At 39.8% G+C, this 18,374-nt stretch overlaps 2 protein-coding genes across 2 annotated transcripts in view; one reads left to right on the top strand and one right to left on the bottom strand.

The window, feature by feature from the left end:
- The window catches only part of LOC140941159 (myosin-IIIb-like), a 34,931-nt gene extending 16,767 nt beyond the window's left edge, over nt 1-18,164 (top strand). Inside the window, exons 12-30 of the mRNA XM_073390137.1 lie at nt 5,951-6,170; nt 7,045-7,148; nt 7,965-8,062; nt 8,405-8,480; nt 9,011-9,057; nt 9,409-9,465; nt 9,856-9,913; nt 10,086-10,166; nt 10,413-10,537; nt 10,972-11,020; nt 11,100-11,165; nt 11,252-11,351; nt 12,343-12,541; nt 12,921-13,091; nt 15,101-15,191; nt 15,547-15,646; nt 16,533-16,666; nt 17,697-17,762; nt 17,863-18,164. Coding sequence (XP_073246238.1) covers nt 5,951-6,170; nt 7,045-7,148; nt 7,965-8,062; nt 8,405-8,480; nt 9,011-9,057; nt 9,409-9,465; nt 9,856-9,913; nt 10,086-10,166; nt 10,413-10,537; nt 10,972-11,020; nt 11,100-11,165; nt 11,252-11,351; nt 12,343-12,541; nt 12,921-13,091; nt 15,101-15,191; nt 15,547-15,646; nt 16,533-16,666; nt 17,697-17,723 — 1,803 coding nt within the window. The 3' untranslated portion in view covers nt 17,724-17,762; nt 17,863-18,164. The remainder of the gene's footprint in view (nt 1-5,950; nt 6,171-7,044; nt 7,149-7,964; nt 8,063-8,404; nt 8,481-9,010; nt 9,058-9,408; nt 9,466-9,855; nt 9,914-10,085; nt 10,167-10,412; nt 10,538-10,971; nt 11,021-11,099; nt 11,166-11,251; nt 11,352-12,342; nt 12,542-12,920; nt 13,092-15,100; nt 15,192-15,546; nt 15,647-16,532; nt 16,667-17,696; nt 17,763-17,862) is intronic.
- LOC140941387 (adenosine receptor A3-like) lies at nt 1,126-2,508 on the bottom strand. The gene has a single exon (XM_073390382.1). The coding sequence runs from the start codon at nt 2,226-2,228 to the stop codon at nt 1,290-1,292; it is 939 nt and encodes a 312-aa protein (XP_073246483.1). The 5' UTR covers nt 2,229-2,508; the 3' UTR covers nt 1,126-1,289.
- Nucleotides 18,165-18,374: the final 210 nt, after the last annotated feature.

Below are 18,374 nucleotides of genomic sequence, written 5' to 3'. Positions count from 1 at the left end.
TTAGCTGTAAAGTTATACTCCGAATGATTGCAGTCATTCACACTCCTATAGGTTTATACAAATGTTAAGTATATTTTCAAAGTTATATTTGTCAGGTTTCGTTGTAATTCGTCATCAGGTTAGACAGCTGTTGGGATTTATATGTTGCTTGTTACGTATCTATCGTCAATTTCTGATTTGTTTAACTCTCATATAATACAATTTTTTTTTGGCGGTTAATTGTTAAATATTCGAGAGATATAGAATCACGTGTACTGCTAACAGAAGACGTCACACGACAAGTGTTGGGAAAACTTGGCTACGTGGTACAAATCTCTCTCATAATGGGAAGCAAGTTACAACTGTTAGAGAAATGACATCGCTTAGTTATCAGTCAAAAGGGGGGAAACTACATCGCTTTCCTTACTCTTATCAGCTCTTTCTGTCATTCGCTATTATTTTCTTGTCACTTGTCCTATGACACAGATCTACCATGAAACCTACATAAGATTTAAATTTCCATCGATAGCTAACCTGGAAGTGATGAATGAAATCGACCCGGAAAGGGAAAAAGTTGTCTGTTTTGTAAATGGTTAAATTTTCGTTGTGTTCCCCAACTCTTCTACCCCCGTTCAAATTAGTGGATGAATTTTACAAGATGTTCAGTCAATGACAACTCTTTATTTGAAAGTTCTGAAATCTTACAAGCTAATTCTCCTTCTGCAATTGTAAGTTAGATCCTGAAATTGTGATTTTGAAGCATTTTATTGCCGGGTTGGTAAATTTGACGTGCGTTTTTATTATGTTTTATTAATTAGTGGATTTTCTCTGACATCGGTTTCTAAAATTGAAAAGCAGGGCACCCAACGAGAACATAGTTCAAAACCACTTAAACATAGCAGCGTTAAACGTATGTTAGTATTTAAACGGTAGATATAGGCATATTTTTATCCCCTAAAAATTTTTCATCTGTTCGGATTTCCTAGCTGAAAGTCTGGTGATCCGAAAATTATAGGGATCAAAGCTTGCCTTTTCGAAAATTTCAGCCAGAAAAAAGGCTCCCCTCCCGCAAGTTCTAAGTGACCTTTTTATGGTAAAAATTTGTTAAAAAAGGGCAATTATACCATTTTTTTGAGGTTCGAAAATCCTAGGAGAGGCAGGCAAGCAAGAAATTTTACAACAAATGTTCCGAAAATTCCAGATGTCAAATCGTCTTCCGAATAGATATTTTCCGAAAATTGACGTTGGGTGCCCCTGAAAAAAAGGTGTGAATAAAACTAAGCATATGTACACCTGAGAGTTACAGTAACCTAGTGAGATTTACAGAACAGCCTTTTGAGGGTATCAATCGCTGCTTGCCTTACTTCCCTAATTTTCCCGCAATAAAGTATCGGGTTCAAGGAAGAGTTTAAGTAAACTGGAATACTTGTAACCTGCCAGGAGAGGTAGAGTGAACTAGAGAACCCTTTTTGAGGTATCAATGCTACTACTATACTATACGGCAAATAACAAACAACTAATGCTACTTGTAACCACCATGCACTAGACACTGCCTTTCTGTATCGAACAATGTTTAGTGGAGTTGGACGCGTCGGTTGTCGTTGGAAAGCGTCATTTTTAATATCACGTTGGCGATGACGTAAGGTGTAGAAAATCTTCGTGTAGGAGAAAATTGTGGTGGCTAGACATACAGATAAACCAATGTAGAATAGCCAGGAAAATACTCGAGGATTCCAAAAAATGGTTGAGGCGAAGAAGATGGAGAAAACCCACATTGCGGTCACGGCTACGTATGCTCTCCTTGATGTTACAATATGTCTGTATCTAAGCCCCAATAACAGGGCGAGAAGTCTGTCCACACTTATTGCAGTCAGTGTGAAAAAAGACGCTGTGCAAAAAATACCGGCTGTGGCAAAATTCATCAAATGTGCGTAGTAGCAAACATCCCAGCTTTCGTTCACCACGGACATCAAGTAAGCGACGGCCAAGGGCTCTGCAGCGATGCCAACGCAGAGATCGGTTGTCGCTAAGCTACGAAACAGGACTTTGGATGAAGGATGAAGTGAAGTTTCCTTTTTTAGGGCAATAAGGATCAGAGTGTTTCCCAGAAAAGCGGTGATGGATAGGAAAATGTTAAGCGCCGAAAGAAAAATTAGCTCGTTCGGAAATTTTGCTGTGATTTCCGGGGAGCAAAACAATTCCCTGAATGTTTTCTGATTTTCGTGTTCGGTAAAATTTGCCACCTCCATTTCTCTGCAATGCAAGTACGTACGAATGGAGTGAGTTGTTCTTAACGTTTCTCTTGACAATGACCGTTTATGAGTGTATATTACTTTTTCCTTTTTTCCACTTTATTGTTCTGCTGTTTGTAATTAGTATTTGGGGACACTCCTTAGTGTAGATAATGTCAAGGCCAAATGGATTTTACAAATAATTGTGGTCTGATGTAACGCATCCAAAAAACACGGGAAAACACCACCAATGTCAATAGTGATGCCACGAATCTTTGGGAAAGAAAAGTGGATATTGCCACGAGCGAAATCACACCCCAGAAGGCTGTATTTATTCTGTATCAATCCAACTGCTTTACTGGCAAATATTTTAAAGAAAATTGTTAGAAAAATGATATCAGAGGCCATAATTTGTTGCAATATATTAGTCCTTCAAAACACCTGCCAGGTTTCTTCGTGAATTACCGTATCCGCAGATTAAGGAAGTGAAAAGATAGCTTAATTCCTCCACGACCCCCTTGAGCATAACATTGGGAGACTTAATTGATGTGCTGTAATTTTTACCACTGTTACTAAATAGTTTTGTAAAAATTGTAAAAATTGTTTGTTTTTTTGTTTCGTTTATTTCAGTTTTTTGTCTTGTCGGTAAAATAGTCAAAACCTTCAACGACGAAAATAGCGCTGGAGTCATTAGTAATCACACAGTTAATTGGGAGAGTGACAACTAAACACCTGTTTGTTGATTAAACGCATGATTTCAGAGCTACATTTGTCACGTATCGCTGTGAATATAGGTTTTCATTTTGGATTCGTGTAAAAAAGTGTGTACATTATCAATTTTTCTCACGGAAGTTTATTTCTTACTTAAATGCCAAGTGCATATTGCACTAAAAATTGCTGAAGATAGGTGTAAAGCAAATTAAATGAAAAAAGATCCCTCTAAAATTGAAATGTCAGTGAGGAAAAATGTGGGAAAGCTCTTTTCCCTTTTTGTATTTGACTGACACGGAACGGCCAATTCATCTATATGAATGAAGTCATAGTTGAGGTTTTTAACTGACTCGCCTCGTGAGTAATATATGAATTTCATTTTATAGATAAGTAACTAATGATGTATGAAAAAAAAAAGAAAAAAAGTAACAACAAACGCCGACAACTTTATTTAGTCTTCTAGTTTTATTGTCTAAACATGAAAATATATATCTCAGGCCTATCTTCACTGGTAAAAAGATCACCACTGCTTTTGCTCTGCAGCAAATGGCTAGTCCTTCCCATGGCTCGGATGAGCACGTAGAAATGGTAGTATCGTCTCCACGAGGAGACGTAAACGTAGACGTGTTCTTGGAGTGCGTTTTTTAATACCATATCGGAACTATACGATACAAGGCTGGACCTTTTGCCGGATGAATCAGATTTTCTATGAACGTGAACTACAGTAAAACGTACGCTATGAGCAAAGATATTTCTGACGTTACCGTGACTGCGCTTTTCAAAAACACGCGAATTATGAAATTCAAAAGCCAACTGACGATTACGTTTTTCGCTGCCGTCAATCATCTTAGCGGACCTCTTAGAAAACAAAACTTTACTTCAACGGGTTGAAAAGGTCATGTATGGGATTTTCCATTGGTGGATTTCGATCCGATTTTGGTGTTTCTGTGTTTCAAGTTTCGTTGCTTGTGATCGTAATTATGATTGACGGCAGCGAAAACCGCAGTTGTAAAGGCGGCTTTTGAACTTTAGAGTTCGTATGTTTGTGAAAAGCGAAGTAATATATTTCCATTTTTCAACTGAGTAAAATTTATTGCTACTGTATTTGAAGTTGACATGTCCAAATAGATTACGCAGTTCCATTTTCCAATAAAGTTTATTGCTTCTGTATAAAAGTTGGCTTGTTCAGATAGATTATATTTTCAGTAATTTGTAGGTTTTCACGACATAACTATACCTCCAACTATAAGCTCATGGGATTTTGAAAGGCTATTTTCCCTCCCATAATGAGCCAAACCCACTCCATAAAAGGGCCCTTGATAGATTAAGATAGAAGTCCCGGGTTTATTTGTGAAGGCGCACAGTACTTCTTGCAAAATTCATAGCCTTCTCATTTTGTATTTGAAGCACTCAAACATACTCCTTAGTGAAAGTGGAAATATTTTTTTCGACTTGTGTCAGTTAGCATTAGATCTCAATAGAGTACTAAAGTGATGACGTCATAAAAATGAAATTTCTGAAATTATGGGATTGGTCCGGATATTCTGAAAGAACAATGTCCAAGAGGCCTACTTGCCAAAAATGAGCATTTGGGGGCAAATTGTCTCTGAGATCGTAGCCCAGTTATACTCAGAAAACTCCATACAAACCCTTCTAATTTTTTTTTGGGTCGACCCAAAAAAAATTTAGAAGGGTTTGTATGGAGTTTTGTAAGCATAACTGGGCTACGATCTCAGAGACAATTTGCCCCGAAATGCTCATTTTTGGCAAGTAGGCCTCTTGGACATTGTTCTTTCAGAATATCCGGACCAATCCCATAATTTCAGAAATTTCATTTTTATGACGTCACACTTTAGTACTCAATTGGTCTATAACCTCGTCGGACACGACGTTTACACAATGCGGTATTCCTCGTCCTCTAAGCACAGGGGAAACCCGTTTAGCTAGTGGGAAGAGTGGCGAGGAAATAGAGCTGCGATTAGGCTGTAGAAATTAAGAGCCTGATACTAATGTAGAAGGTTTACAGTTGAGCACTGATTCGAACTGGTTAGCTTTCATTCTGTGGGCAATCCCTTGTACAAATACCATGCAAATTACAGCTCAATGTAGTTATTTCTAATCCGGTTGAGCGCAATGAATATGTATTATGTACTCTGTAGCTTAAGTTCTTCCCTCTCAGTTTTCTTTGAAACTTGAACATTTACTGAAACATAAAAATTATCACTCAAAACAGTCAAAAAAAAAAAACAAACGGTGTAAATAACACTGCTGATATTAAATTTGACAGGGATGGACAAACTTGAAGAAGATTAAAACGGATCAAAATTGTGGGTTTTTGAAAACTTGTTAGCCTAACAGTTTTTAAAAGTTCATTTTTGTTGTTTATAAAGTTTGATATAACGCTTGGCAAGTATATTTTTTGGACAAGAAGATGTGGTTTTTGTCTTTTGCAAGTTGTTTCTTTGTTAGCGCTAAGTTCCTTAACGCAAAAAAGTGTAATTGGCAATGTTAACAAAGTGAACTAGACAACCGTGTCACATGTACAGTCCTTTATTAAGGAGCATCGATTTACAACGGTTTCGCTACTTGTCAAATTCGCTACGTTCCAGTTCGCGACCTACATATTCGTCTCGCTGCCTATTGGCAAAGTCCAAAACTTGCACCCTCGAAGGTGCAAGCTTAATAGAACGATAAATATATTAAAAGATTTTTTTCTAGAGCGATTAAGGGAATATTTTCAGTGGTTTAAAGAAAGTAATATGTAGCGAATTTGTTGCGAACTAGGACGTAGCAACTTTGACGAGTAGCGAAACCGGTTGTTACCGTTCTGTGCGGGAGGTTTTAAGCAAGGTCGATTCGCGAGTGCAACCTCAAATTCTTGTTTTGACTTTATTCCGTTCCTCGATGTTGCTTTCAGTAGTTTTAACTACCCGTTACTTTCTCTGTAGGCCAAATTGTACATTCTGGTGTCTCAAGTTTGACGCTTTTTGGATCGACAAGCTTATACTCAATCTTCCTCTTACCAACAGGCAAATTCAAACAGAGATGCTCTTGCCAAAGCACTTTATTGTAGGACTGTCGCTGCTGTTGTGCGTCGAGTTAACAGTTACAAAAGACCTACTAGCATGTTATCATCCCCCCATGGATCGTATGAATCACTAAGAGCTTCATCTCCAGGCTCTGGCACCGGATCTCTTGGGAGAAGCCCTGTAAATTCCAGCAGTGGTTTGCTTATGACACCTGGGACAGGTACTCAAAAAATATTTCTACAATAACTGAGCGATTTCTCGTGCGCTGATTGTTCAAGAGCTATGTCCGGTAAGAGAACCAACCATGGAAATGCGTGATGATGGTGCGATTTGTTTTTCTCTTTCTCGCCCGCGCGACTTTCTGAAATGTAGAAATGACGTCAAAATGTTCAAAACTTTGCAGTGAAACCACGAGCCGCAGGCGAGTGGTTCCACCTGTGTTTTGAACATTTTGACGTCATTTCTATGGTCGATAAGAGTACAGACCATGGAGAAATTGTTCTCGAATCGATTTGTTACTTTGAATTGAACTTTAAAAGCTATCAGTTATCAACTTTTCTGAAATTTTCCCAGTTGTTCAAACGTTAGATAGTGCTATTCGACGGATAAATAACTATCCAGCTGTTAAGTATAATATAAACCAATTGTGGTTTCTACTGGATTGAGATTTACCCACTGAGATAGCGTTATCCACCTTTCGAGCAACTGGGCTCTACATTGCTTTCTCTACAAACCTTTACCAATTGTATTCAAATCTGTCCTGTTCCATCCAATTTATGTTTACCCAAGATCCTATTACAATTAGCCTGGTAGATAGCAATATTAAAAATCGAGTACTGGGTAAATATCTATCCAGCCTACAGTGCAATTTGTTTTCCACTGGATAGTGATGTATCCGGTGGATAGCGCTATCCAGTTTTTGAACAACTCGAGCCCTCTTTACTCCCCTTAATCAGATTCAAGTTGAAAGGCATGTACACCATAAAACCAAGAAAAAAATACTTCAGCCTTAAGAAATGAGATCGTTTTTAGGCTGCAGAGAACTATTCATTTTGTGTTATCCATTGGTTATTATTTTGTGTTATTTCTGTCAGTGTCGACTCCATCTTCTCCAGGGCTGGATGGTAGCTTCCAGTTCACAAGAGGAGCGTCTGGTTTTATTGGCGTAATAGATATGTTTGGCTTTGAAAACAGTCAGGTATGCCGGCCGTTGTAACGTTGTAGTGTTTAGTACTCATAGAGCTTAAATTTCCTCGGTCGATGGTAACTCAGTCCGACGTGAGGACCAAATTTTAATTGTCATAAGTTCAACAAAAGGTTAGGGCCACTATTAAAGATGAAGCAGGTATGATAGCCATTCAAATATTATCCTTTTAAAAAAATTCGTCTTTTTCGTGGCGGTTTAGCTTGGTAGTTAGGTGTTGAAGGAGATAGAGACATTAAAAAGAGAAATTCCTTGATTCAATTTTGGGTAGTGAACTTCTTTTTGACCTTTTGAGCAGAGAAAGTTTGAAAATTGACTGTTAGTGCTTAAGAAATGACATCGACCGTTTGGGACATTTTTTTGCGAAGGCTTTATTTTCTGCTTGTGTTTAAAACCCATCAATCCTATCTGGAACATTGTTTGTATCTGATTATATTGGTATTTTATACTAGATTCATAAATGCTGTTTTTAACAGCAAATGTCGTTAACGTCCTTGTTGGAAAAAATTTGGGAGTTTTTAGCTCGGTAAGGAAACAAGAGTGGTGAGCTTTCCATCCGACATGCAATGAGCAAATCTGAGACCAGGACAGGATATTTTTACCCAGTTTAAAATTGCTACGATTTAAGTAGTTGGGAATTTGTTTTAAAAGCCATTTTCAATTGTTTAGAGCAGTTTATTGAATACTAGGCATGTTTGTCGAAAAAAGGGAAAGATTTTCAACGATAATATTCAATGATAAATAGATTGCTTTTTGTTTGTCGGTTTAGTTTACGACGTAATTCCTGTGTTTCCTGTTGTCTTGATACAGGTTAATTTGCTGGAGCAGATCTGTGTCAACTTGTGTTCTGAAACACTTCAGCATTTTTACAACACTCACGTTTTTAAAAGCACGGATGAGTATACCGGGTGAGCAATAACTCAGCTGACCGCTTACTTGAGAGAAGGTGAGGAGGGAACTGGGCCGAGTTAAATTCGCCAAGACTTCTGGGACTGTTTCTATGGCAGGGAAAAAATTGGCCAATAGCTGACGGACCGTCACGTCCCCAGTAGCGATCCCAGAAACAATAGCGGGACATATTTCGGCTCCAGTTCCCTTCTCCTTCTCACGTGGCGAATGCAAGACCAACGAAATCGGCGCCAAATGTGCTTAGGACACTCAACTGACAATTGCTTTAATTGCAAAGTAGTTTGGATGCGGTTTGTAAGTTTCCGTCGTGACTGCTAACTGTTTTTCTCTTTATTCTGCAGAGACGAAGATGTGCTTTCAGATCTTGACGTGGATTATTATGATAATGCTCCATGTATTGAGTTGCTCACATGCCAGGTAAGCCTGAAAGTAGCCAAGAGGGTTTTTGCATGAAAGGTCGTTGTCTATTTATAGGGGACTGATGATGTAAACCAGTGGAAAGGGGACAGTTTTATGCAATTCATTATCCAGACCAGTTCAAAAATTCTGTCTCCTGTCAGAGTACTTGATGGGCATGCAACATGGGTTGCGCTGTGTGTATTTAAATCCTCTGCGCTATGCAAATAGCCACTTACTGTGCCTCGCTCCATGACGTCTCTCTGTTGATGTAAGTTTGCGCGCAAAGGAAGGCTGGAAGGAAAAAAGGCTTCGCTTCTTCTCTTTCTCTTTCCCATGGTCCCTTGCGTTTCGTCACCAGTCACTCGCATATCGCGCGCGCCTATGTTCGCGACCAAAGTGCGCAAAAACAAGAAGCGCCTAGGAAGAAGCAGGAGGCAGACCACTTAGTCATAACACCAGCAGTCGAGATTCTTTTTAAACATTATCGTTATTACCGCATTTCACCCCCAAACAATTCTAATCTTTCAATTCCTTTTTTCGTTTTTAAGCGTGCTGGAGTTCTCACAATGTTGGACAAAGAAAGTTTATTTGCTAGGTGCGTAAAACTCGACTAATTAGAAACGCTGTTCCTCGAAACCAGGGTTATCGTACCGTCTTATAGTTTGCACCATGTATGGTAAAAGGACCCAGTCTTTGAACTGCTATAGTCCATGTTCGAAGCAAAGCTGACTTTTCTGAAACCCCAGATAATTTCTTTTTCCCAGAGGTTCAGCAAAAAATCGGGATACAGCTGATATTTGAAATAATATTGAAGGTGTGTCAAAGCATTATGTAGTGGTTAATTGTGCTTGAAATACCGGTAACTAAAGTATAAGCTTTTGGGTGCATGTTGTTGTTTGATCGCCGGAGATAGTTGTCAATTTATCGTTGATAAAATGTGTTGTAGGGGAAGCTATCAAAATTTCTTACAAAGGGTGAAAGAACAACACAAAGACAGTGAGTGGTGAGTGGAATCTACGTTTTTTTGTCCCTATCATGTTTTTGTTGGTAGCCTAAGTAAACGATTGTGATTTTTACATATGCGCTTACTGAAGCGTGTTTATTCCCAGACCCATATTGCTACAGTCAAACCTGTTTTGAGCGGACCTGCATATTAAACGGTCACTTACTTTAGTCTCGAAAATCATTTTCCTTAATTACTGTAAAACTGACCAGTAGTAAGCGGTCACCTGCGGGCCATCCACGCAAGGGTGACCGCTTAATACAGGTTGACCGTAAAACAACCTCGTTCCCAGGGTGGGCGGGTAGGAGAGAAGCCTGGGAACGAGGTTGACCATAAAATAGACGATGTATATGTATTCTCATACCAAAGTCCTTCATTTCTTTATTGCAGTTTCTTCGATCCTGATCCCGAGAGTTCATGCTTTGGAGTATCGCACTATGGTGGAAATGTAAGTGAAAACGCCACTGACTCAACCTCGTTGCGAGGATTCTCGTCCCTCACGAAGAGATGAGAACCCTGGGAACAAATTTCGCCACTGGCTCTTCCTTTTAACGTGGAAGCGCGATAAAGAAAGCACTTTTCATCATTCATAAATTATGCATGTATTCTTCTTTTTTTAGGTTATTTATGACGCCAGCTCTCTGCTGAACATTAATCGCGACACTATTCCAGACGACATAATTTGTGTCTTTTCGCGACAGGTAAAAAGATTCCTTGGTTTCCTGTGGGAGAGGTTTTTGAAAAGTTGGTTGTGTAGCAGGAAAAGGCACTTGAAAAAGAATCTACCTATCATTCCTTGATTGCGTCCTTGAATCGCTGTTACTTTTTAATGGAACTAATGTCTGGAAATAAACTTTTCCCTTCCATTGTGTTTGTTCAGAAGATACCATGAAATGTTGTTTTTTCCTCATATATTGTTTGTTTTGTTTTGTTTTGTTTTGTTTTAGAACTGCAATTTTGGGTTTGCAACACATCTGTTTACCAATGATCTAAAACCACAACAAGGACAGACAACAGCTCCTAAGGGGGTACTACACAGAATATCACCCACCCCTGCTCAGGAGCCACAGAGGTGAGAGATTTAGAAAGTATGGGTTGAGCGACTGAGGTGTCAGACAAATACAGCTCCTGATATTTTACCACTTTTCCGTTCCCGTTTTGTCCAATGTTTTGAAGAAAAGTGGTAAACTTCCCTTGAAAAAATTGCATTCATCGTAAACTTCAATTGTTACTACATTGATGAGTCTTCGGATTTCACACACTCCGTAATTCCCCAAACCATGATTCAGGGAGAATGAGTAAAAGGTTTCAGCGCAACGAAATGTTTGGTCGATGGTATCCAAGGCAACCATAATAGCCAATTATATTGCCCACCCAAACGATCCCAGAAAGCTTTTCGCCGAAAGCTTGTACTCACTGCGGCTGTCTGAAGTATGTGGAGTGACGAGCTTATCGAAGAAATTGTACGCCAGTCATTGATGCAGTTTTTTATTTATTTTCTTGCAGTGGAGGCTCCATGGATGCACCTCTTCGCACCTTCTCTCAAGGATTTCAGGTAGCTTTGTGTACCCATTGGTGAACCGTTGCCATTTATTTTGTTGTAGATCGTTGAATATTTCTCTATTTATTTCCAGGAAAAAGTCGACGTCTTACTGAAAACTCTGGTTCAAGCTCAGCCGACATTTGTCAGATGCATCAAGGTAAAACCTACTTACAATCTTTCACGCTTTGATTTTCGTACCGTAAAACTTCAGCAATTGCTTGTTCTTTCCATTTTGTCGAATAGATCAACACCCGGGAAGAACCTCATTTCTTTGACCGTGGAATCGTAAGTCAGCAGATTCGAGTATTACAGATTTTTGAAACGCTTCAACTACTCCAATCAAGTAAGTTACTCGTGCAATTATACAGTCGAACCTCCAGTAACGGCCACTTTATTTTGTCCCTTGCAGACAGTCCTTCCATTTACTCTACAACGGCAACGGCCACTAAAGCGTGTCCCCAACTTGTACATTGATTGTGTTCCATTTATGCTACTGCGGCAGTAGGCATAAATTGTCTACGATACTTATAGCGAATGTTGCGAACCTTGCTCGTTTTGTCACGTCAACATTTTGATGCAAATCATAATACAAGCTTTTTGTGTATTTTATCTAACCGCCTCCCGGTTAGCTCAGTTGGAAGAGCGCCGGTCTGCTGGGCGGGAGGTCGTGACTTCAAACCCCGGCCGGACCATCAACCAAGGTCTTTAAAAAACTGGTGAGATCATGCTAGCTGTAAAACCCCTTTCTCAGTTCAGATGATCGCGTCATTGGGCGGTGACCTTGTCTCCTTCATCCTTGTACTTCAGTTGGAAGGGGACGTAAAAGAACCCGTGACATTGTTCGAAAAGAGTAGGGGACGTAGGCTCCGATGTCATAGTCTATCTAACTTGTGCCGTCATCGGTCTGGGTGGGCGAGGTGTGATCAAAACGTGGACTGAAGTAGCTGCAAGAGTGCGCCTTTACATGCTGACATCCGATATCACCTCTCTGGTTCCTCCGCAATTCATCCATTGGCTGCAAGTGAGGAAAGTGGGCACCGTTTATCTACCTCTGTATATTATTTATGATCGGATTACCATTATGGGATACAGTAAGCATGAACTTAACACAATAAACTTGTTGTACTCCCTAAAAAAATTGTCAAATTACCGCCCTTCCTCCCCATAACAGCCACGTCTCCACAATGGTCACTTTCTTCTATCCCCAAGGCGGCCGTAGTTTAGAGGTTCAACTGTATTACAGTGGAAACATCTCATTTTTTCCAAAAGAAAAAAGACAGCAAAAAAGCCACATTAACCACGATTTGGTAATAATGTGTTCTGTCGTGTCCCAGGTCTTGCTCATCGCACTCGGTTTCAAGCATTCGCCAAGAAATACAGCTTTTTATCACCACGTAAAATGCGCAGTAAGGAAGAGCCGGGGTACGAGCACTGCAAAGTTATCTTGGAGACTGTTATGAGAAAGGTTGACAGATCGAAGGGAGACGCAATGATGGGATCATGGATACTGGGAAAGACTTGCGTGTTCTACAGGTAATGACCTACAATTATTCGACCTAGTATAGTTCTAGCCTGTTCCAGGCTCTCAGATAGTTGAGAAGACGCGAAAGTGATACCCGGTTATGTCGGAGCCTGGAACAGGCTAGTATAGTTTCGCCTCCTCTTCCTGTTTTGGAAATGGGTACGGTACTTATTTAAGAAAGGATGTGTGCGGTACTGAGATGGTGAATATCACGGTTGTGCTTGCTCAGAGTTCTCACCTCATTCCTTGCTCGGGGGCTTGAGATTAACTTGCGATATCCCATACAGAGGGGGAGGGGAAGGATGACTAGTATTACTCGTAGTTGCTTAATGCTACCCAACCCGGGCAAAGTACCATTTTTGCTTACCCTTGCCTGTTTACCCATCATAGTGAAGTTGTCAAGCAAGAGTTGGAGCATATTCTTGAAGTCTGCCAACTGACAGCTGCTGTTACCATCCAGAGCTGGGTTAGAAGGTGGATATGTCGGAAGAGATGGCCCAATCTCAAACGTTCGCTTGAAATGCAGAAAAAGGGACGACACGGCAGCCGAGTGCATCACAAGTGAGTATTGAAGACATTTTTGCTGAAACCTCTGACGGTAAAAACCTCGCTATTCAACTCGCAGGCATCCCAGACCTCTTATATTTCCTGTTTATCCTATAATTTGTGTAGGATCCCATAAAGAGCCTATATTTTAAGAAATCCTCCTATATTTCCTATAAATAGGACTTATTCTGATATCTGCATTTTGCACTGTGAGGCAGTTTTGTTGTGAATCAACAAAATCAAAATTCTTTATCAGTAAAAATAGGATTCCCTTTCTATTTCTTCTTATTTGGTGAAGCTAATGAACGATTAAAGAAAAATATAGTACATATACATTCTTGTGGTATGTACTTCTTCGTCTGCCATCGATGGGTTGTTGCCAAACCTGCCCGCCAATATCAAAAGACGTGACGCCAGGTACTCAACGAACTTAACCACCGTTGGTTCTCATTGAGTAACTGACGTCACATACAAATTTGTTTCCTGAGTGGCAACCAAGAGACAACAAATCACTGGTGGACGAAAAAGTAATCGCGAATTTCAAGGTTTTCTCATGGGAATAGAAATGCGAAGAATTAGAGAGAGTTTATTCAAAACACAACCTTTGCAACAAAAGTTATTTTAAATAATATTTTTATTTTAAATTTTGCCATCAAATAACATTCTTGTCCCCCTGTAACAAACGGTACTGTTTTACAAGTTTGACCACCTCAGAGAAAAGTGTGTCTCTTGGTCTATATTCATTGTATGAAATCCATTTTGAACTTGAACAGCCAACCGTAAAATTCCGAAAATGAGCCCCGGGGCTTATATTTTTCAAAGGCCCTTTTTGAGGGGCTTATTTTTGGAGGGGCTTGTATTCGGAGGGGCGAATTTACGGATGGAAATTTGCGTTTCAAAATCAATTGGGCTAGCCTTACAGTTGGAAGTAAATTTTCCTTTTTTGCTTTGTTTTACTTTGTATTTGAGGGCAATTTTCCAAGTACAAGCCCCCGGGCGGCTTATATTTGTAGGGGCGATTTAACGGAGGGTTTTTCGCGTTACCGGTTTGGGGGGCTTATACATGGAGGGGCTTATTTTCGGAATTTTACGGTATTTTTCCTATCAGATTTGCCAAAACGTGGCTGGGATGCCTGAACTCGTTTTGCAGAAATCTCGCAAAACAAGTTGCACGTTTTTGTTGCTCGTTTTACCGCACCTAAGAAGGACAAAGTCGTTTGACGCTTACGCCCACAAGTATACAAAACAATTATTTCTCTTAAACAAGTATAAACTATTAGCTTTCTCAGAAAGCGACACCCTGCCGACTGTATTCATCATTAACTGACTGGCGAAATAATAAGCCATTTTCGGGTGGCCTCAACTCTATGTTTTAAAACTCCTGAGGTAATTGCAGAGCTTTGATATGTTAATGATTGTTTTTAATGCAAACAAAGCTCAATTTCAGGAAAGTTTTTGCCTCGTTTTGAAAGAGAGGGTTTTGGAACTCATAAATGGCTAGTTAAAGTCTAAGGGAGTTTTTACTAGTATGTTAATTCATGACTACGGCCACGAATGTATAACTTCTCTTTACTGCTGCTACTCAGTATTCTCAAGTTTATTTTTGTTCTGTTGACTCATTGTTAGACTACGAGCAGTCTCTCCTTTTGCTCAAGCTGTCGAGCGAAATGGGCGAGAGACGAAAATGACCACGCGCGTGACTGAAGGAGCGAGGCGGGAGAGGCGCGAGAAACGAGAATGGTTCGTTTTTCCTTTCGGGCATTCCGGGCTGCCGCCCTCGTTTCTAGCGTCTCGCCCGCTGCTCGCGCGTGTGTGTACTCCCCTCACTGAATCTCAAGAAAGAAAGGGACTGCTCCCAGTCTACTAATTGCAATGTTGAGTTTAAAAGTGCCCCTGTCATGTGTCTTGTCTCACACTCATTGTGAAAGCTGATAATCATGAGGCCAGTAATAGTTAATCAAGGTTTAACATTGTGCAACATTAGCGGACGAACTAAACACCGCTTTGTTCTTTTTTATTTATAGCCATGTTCGTAGGTCGTTGTCGCCTTCGGATGAGCTTCGTGTAGACACGAAAACAGCTGATCAAACATGCTGTCTATATGGACTTGACATGGTGAGTGAGATGTCGTAGATAGTGTACAGAGGTTCGCTGTTGTGTAAACTGGTCCTCGATTGTGTTAGATACTAAGGGGCGGTTATTTAAACGAAGTCTAACTTAGATCGCGGTTTAGGAAATCTTTGGACCTCCAGCTGTCTTATTGATGAAGCTTGTTATTTCGTTAGAAATATGACTGTTGCATTTGAAGGTTTTTTTTAAACATTTTTGTTTATTTCTATTTGTTTTCGAATTGCCAATAATATTACGAGGAAGATCGTAATTTAGATAGAGGTCAGATTGGATTCTGATGAAACTTTTACGAGAATAAAAACAAACCAGTTGGTAAGGTTTTTAAAATCATCTTTAACAGGAAACTCCTCCTCCATTACCTAAAAGCCGACCATACACTGTGATGGGAAACATGAAGATGGGATTCCCGCAGACCCGTATTATGAAAGTCGATTATCCAGGTGAGGCTGCCTCGATTGAGATGTAATTGAGTAAAAATTTCGCGCCACTTTTTCAACCAATCTACCCTGGGTACCAGAGGTTTTTCTCGCGTGCAGAGGAAATTTTTGGCGTTGGCCGAAGGCCGACACATCTTCGGCCGTACCGGAAACCGCGCTAGAAAAGTCTCTGGCACCCAGGGTACAACCAATCATATTAGAACCAAGACTCAGATGTAACTTGCTCGCACGTCTTCGCACGTCATTTCCCGCGCTTAGCGCAGGACTACTTGTCCCTTCCGGAGACGTTCTTTGTGTTGTCACACAACACTGTGGATAGGAGAGTTGTGTAACGGCACAAAGAACGGCTGCGTAGAAGTCTAGAAGACTACTGGATGACGTTTATTTGCTTGGATTTGTAAAAAACTGTGTTACAATAAAATGGAAGTTGGCACTTTTGCTCAGCTTGTCACTTACTTCTTCAGACGTTGACGCACTGCTCAAAACCTTTAAGTTCAGTTACTTAGAATGAAATCAAAGCCATCTGTTTTTTGGACTGGTGGGGAGGGAAAAACCCTGGGAACGATTTTGGTCACGTGATTTCACATGACAAGTTGATCGTAAGTTGATTAATTTTTTCCAGAGAGTTAGAACTGTCTTGTACAGCAAAATATGAGTAGGAATCAGGGATTAGAACCGTGATAAACATTCCTTTTTTATGATAAACATTACCACAGGGAAATACTGGTTATACTATTTTGCAAACTCAATTCCAGTACCATATCAGAAGACTATGAATTTGAAACGAATCCTTTGCCTTTTCTTGACTTCTCTTCTTGAGGTCTTTATCGGCTTTGTTGAGCCGATGTTTTATTCGAGAATGAACACTTCCTTTCTAATTCCGTTGCAGATGATGGTAGCGAGGTTATATTGAAGAAAGGTGATGCCGTAAAAGTCATACGAGCATCCGAGAAGAGAGGCTACCTTGTTATTGAACACAAGAACACCACTCTCCATTTGCCTTTTCAGGTCATGGAACTTAAGGTATGAGCTACGGATTTCGTGAATCGTGTTGTGTTGTTTGATAAATGTCTGATCAATTCCCAAAGTACAAACAAAAAAAATTAGAAATAAATCCGCGATTAATTCTTAAATCTGCAATCAAGCAAAATACGATCTGTTTACATCCCAGGTGTTTAATTTCGTGATAATCTCTTTACTTCAGAGTTTTCGCTTCTTGAAATCAGAGGCCAAGAAAAATTACAAATATTATTCATTTTTTGGAAAAATAGAGAAAATAAACAGCACCTTGCAAAAATGCTGTTAAAGGGGTGTCATGTGAGTGGTCACATCGTAACACTTTATTTACGCCCTCAAAAATTAGAAACAGCAGTCATACATAAATGACTGAGTTAGAGGGCAAAATGCCGGGTTAATCATGATTTAGTCTTAAATGTTTAGTTTCGTTTACGTTAACTTAAAAGGTCCAGATCGTGATACTAAGTTGAATTATTTTGTTTACTTTACCTAACTGCGAGCTCTACACTTACAGCTGGCGACGCACTTTTGTATTTTTTTTGGATAAATCAATCAAGTAGAGAGAAACTTGCCGTCCTTTTTCTAGTTACTAGGGTGCAGTTCCTTTAAATCGTTTCCCATTTTGCCGATCCATGTCACCTTCTTGCTCCGTTTTCCTTAAAATTATTTCGTGCTGATTTTGTGCAGTTTTAAGCTGTCATTTCAATATTTTACTCAAATCAATTAAGCAAGTACGAAAATTGCCCAAAATTCCGTGACTTAGCCTTTTTTAAGTAGATCAATATTTTTTTTTTGTTTGTATAATCCAATGATTAAAAATTAAAGTGTATTGAAAGGGAGGATCCAACTACCAATTCAACTTTGTTGATTTAACTGTCACAATCGATGAAGTGAATAAATATTTTAGTTGGTTTTTCTACCATAGGGCACTTATTGCCCGTGATGGTACATGGCGTTTCCTTCAAACTTATATTAGCTTCAGGAAACGTCTCTCTAGAAAAGAACTTTTGACTCCGAAAATCTAAATTCTCTGTAGAATTCTCCAAATCCTTCGCCAAGATGACCAAGACGAAACGATGTGCAGGTCATATTTCCAGTTCTGGTGAGAAATATTTTTTGCCCTCTTTTGTTATTTGTGTAAAGCCTTTTTTAATCTGCACTTGACTTACGTCTAATCTCAGTTTTGGTTTTGATTTTTATAGGAAATATGATTAGATCCCATTAGAAGAGTGTTTTTCAAGGTGGATATTTCTAGTAATGCCTACCTTCATTAGAAGGTTGAGTGGCTGTAAGGAAGTTTTGATCAGAAGGAACAGCGAAAAGACTGTGGAAACCAGGAGAGGTGTTTACAGTTGTGTATAAGTAAAACTTTACTCCCGTTAGGGAGGACTTCTTTTCCAGCTATTCTTTCACTCAGCGGGTGAATTGAGAGCTGGAAAGGATTCAAAGCATCTGCTTTCGTAGGCCAGCATAAAAAAAAAAGACGCTGAACAGTCAGTATTAAGGGGGAACCGGTTTAAGGGGGGGTGGGGGCGGAGGTAGAGTCGATACACCAAGGGAAAAGAGCCAGATGTCGCTCCTCACATCCAAGCCTCGCAACTCATTCCAGTAGTTGATGACTCCTGTTACTTTACTGGGTTGTGAAGGGTGGGGTTTACTAACTGTACTGTTTGCACCCGTATAAATGCCCCTCCCCTTCCCTCCCTCGACACAC

The sequence above is a fragment of the Porites lutea genome, chromosome 6 (assembly GCF_958299795.1).
Source record: "Porites lutea chromosome 6, jaPorLute2.1, whole genome shotgun sequence".
NCBI classification, from domain to species: domain Eukaryota; kingdom Metazoa; phylum Cnidaria; class Anthozoa; order Scleractinia; family Poritidae; genus Porites; species Porites lutea.
This window is presented reverse-complemented; position numbering and strand designations above follow the sequence as displayed.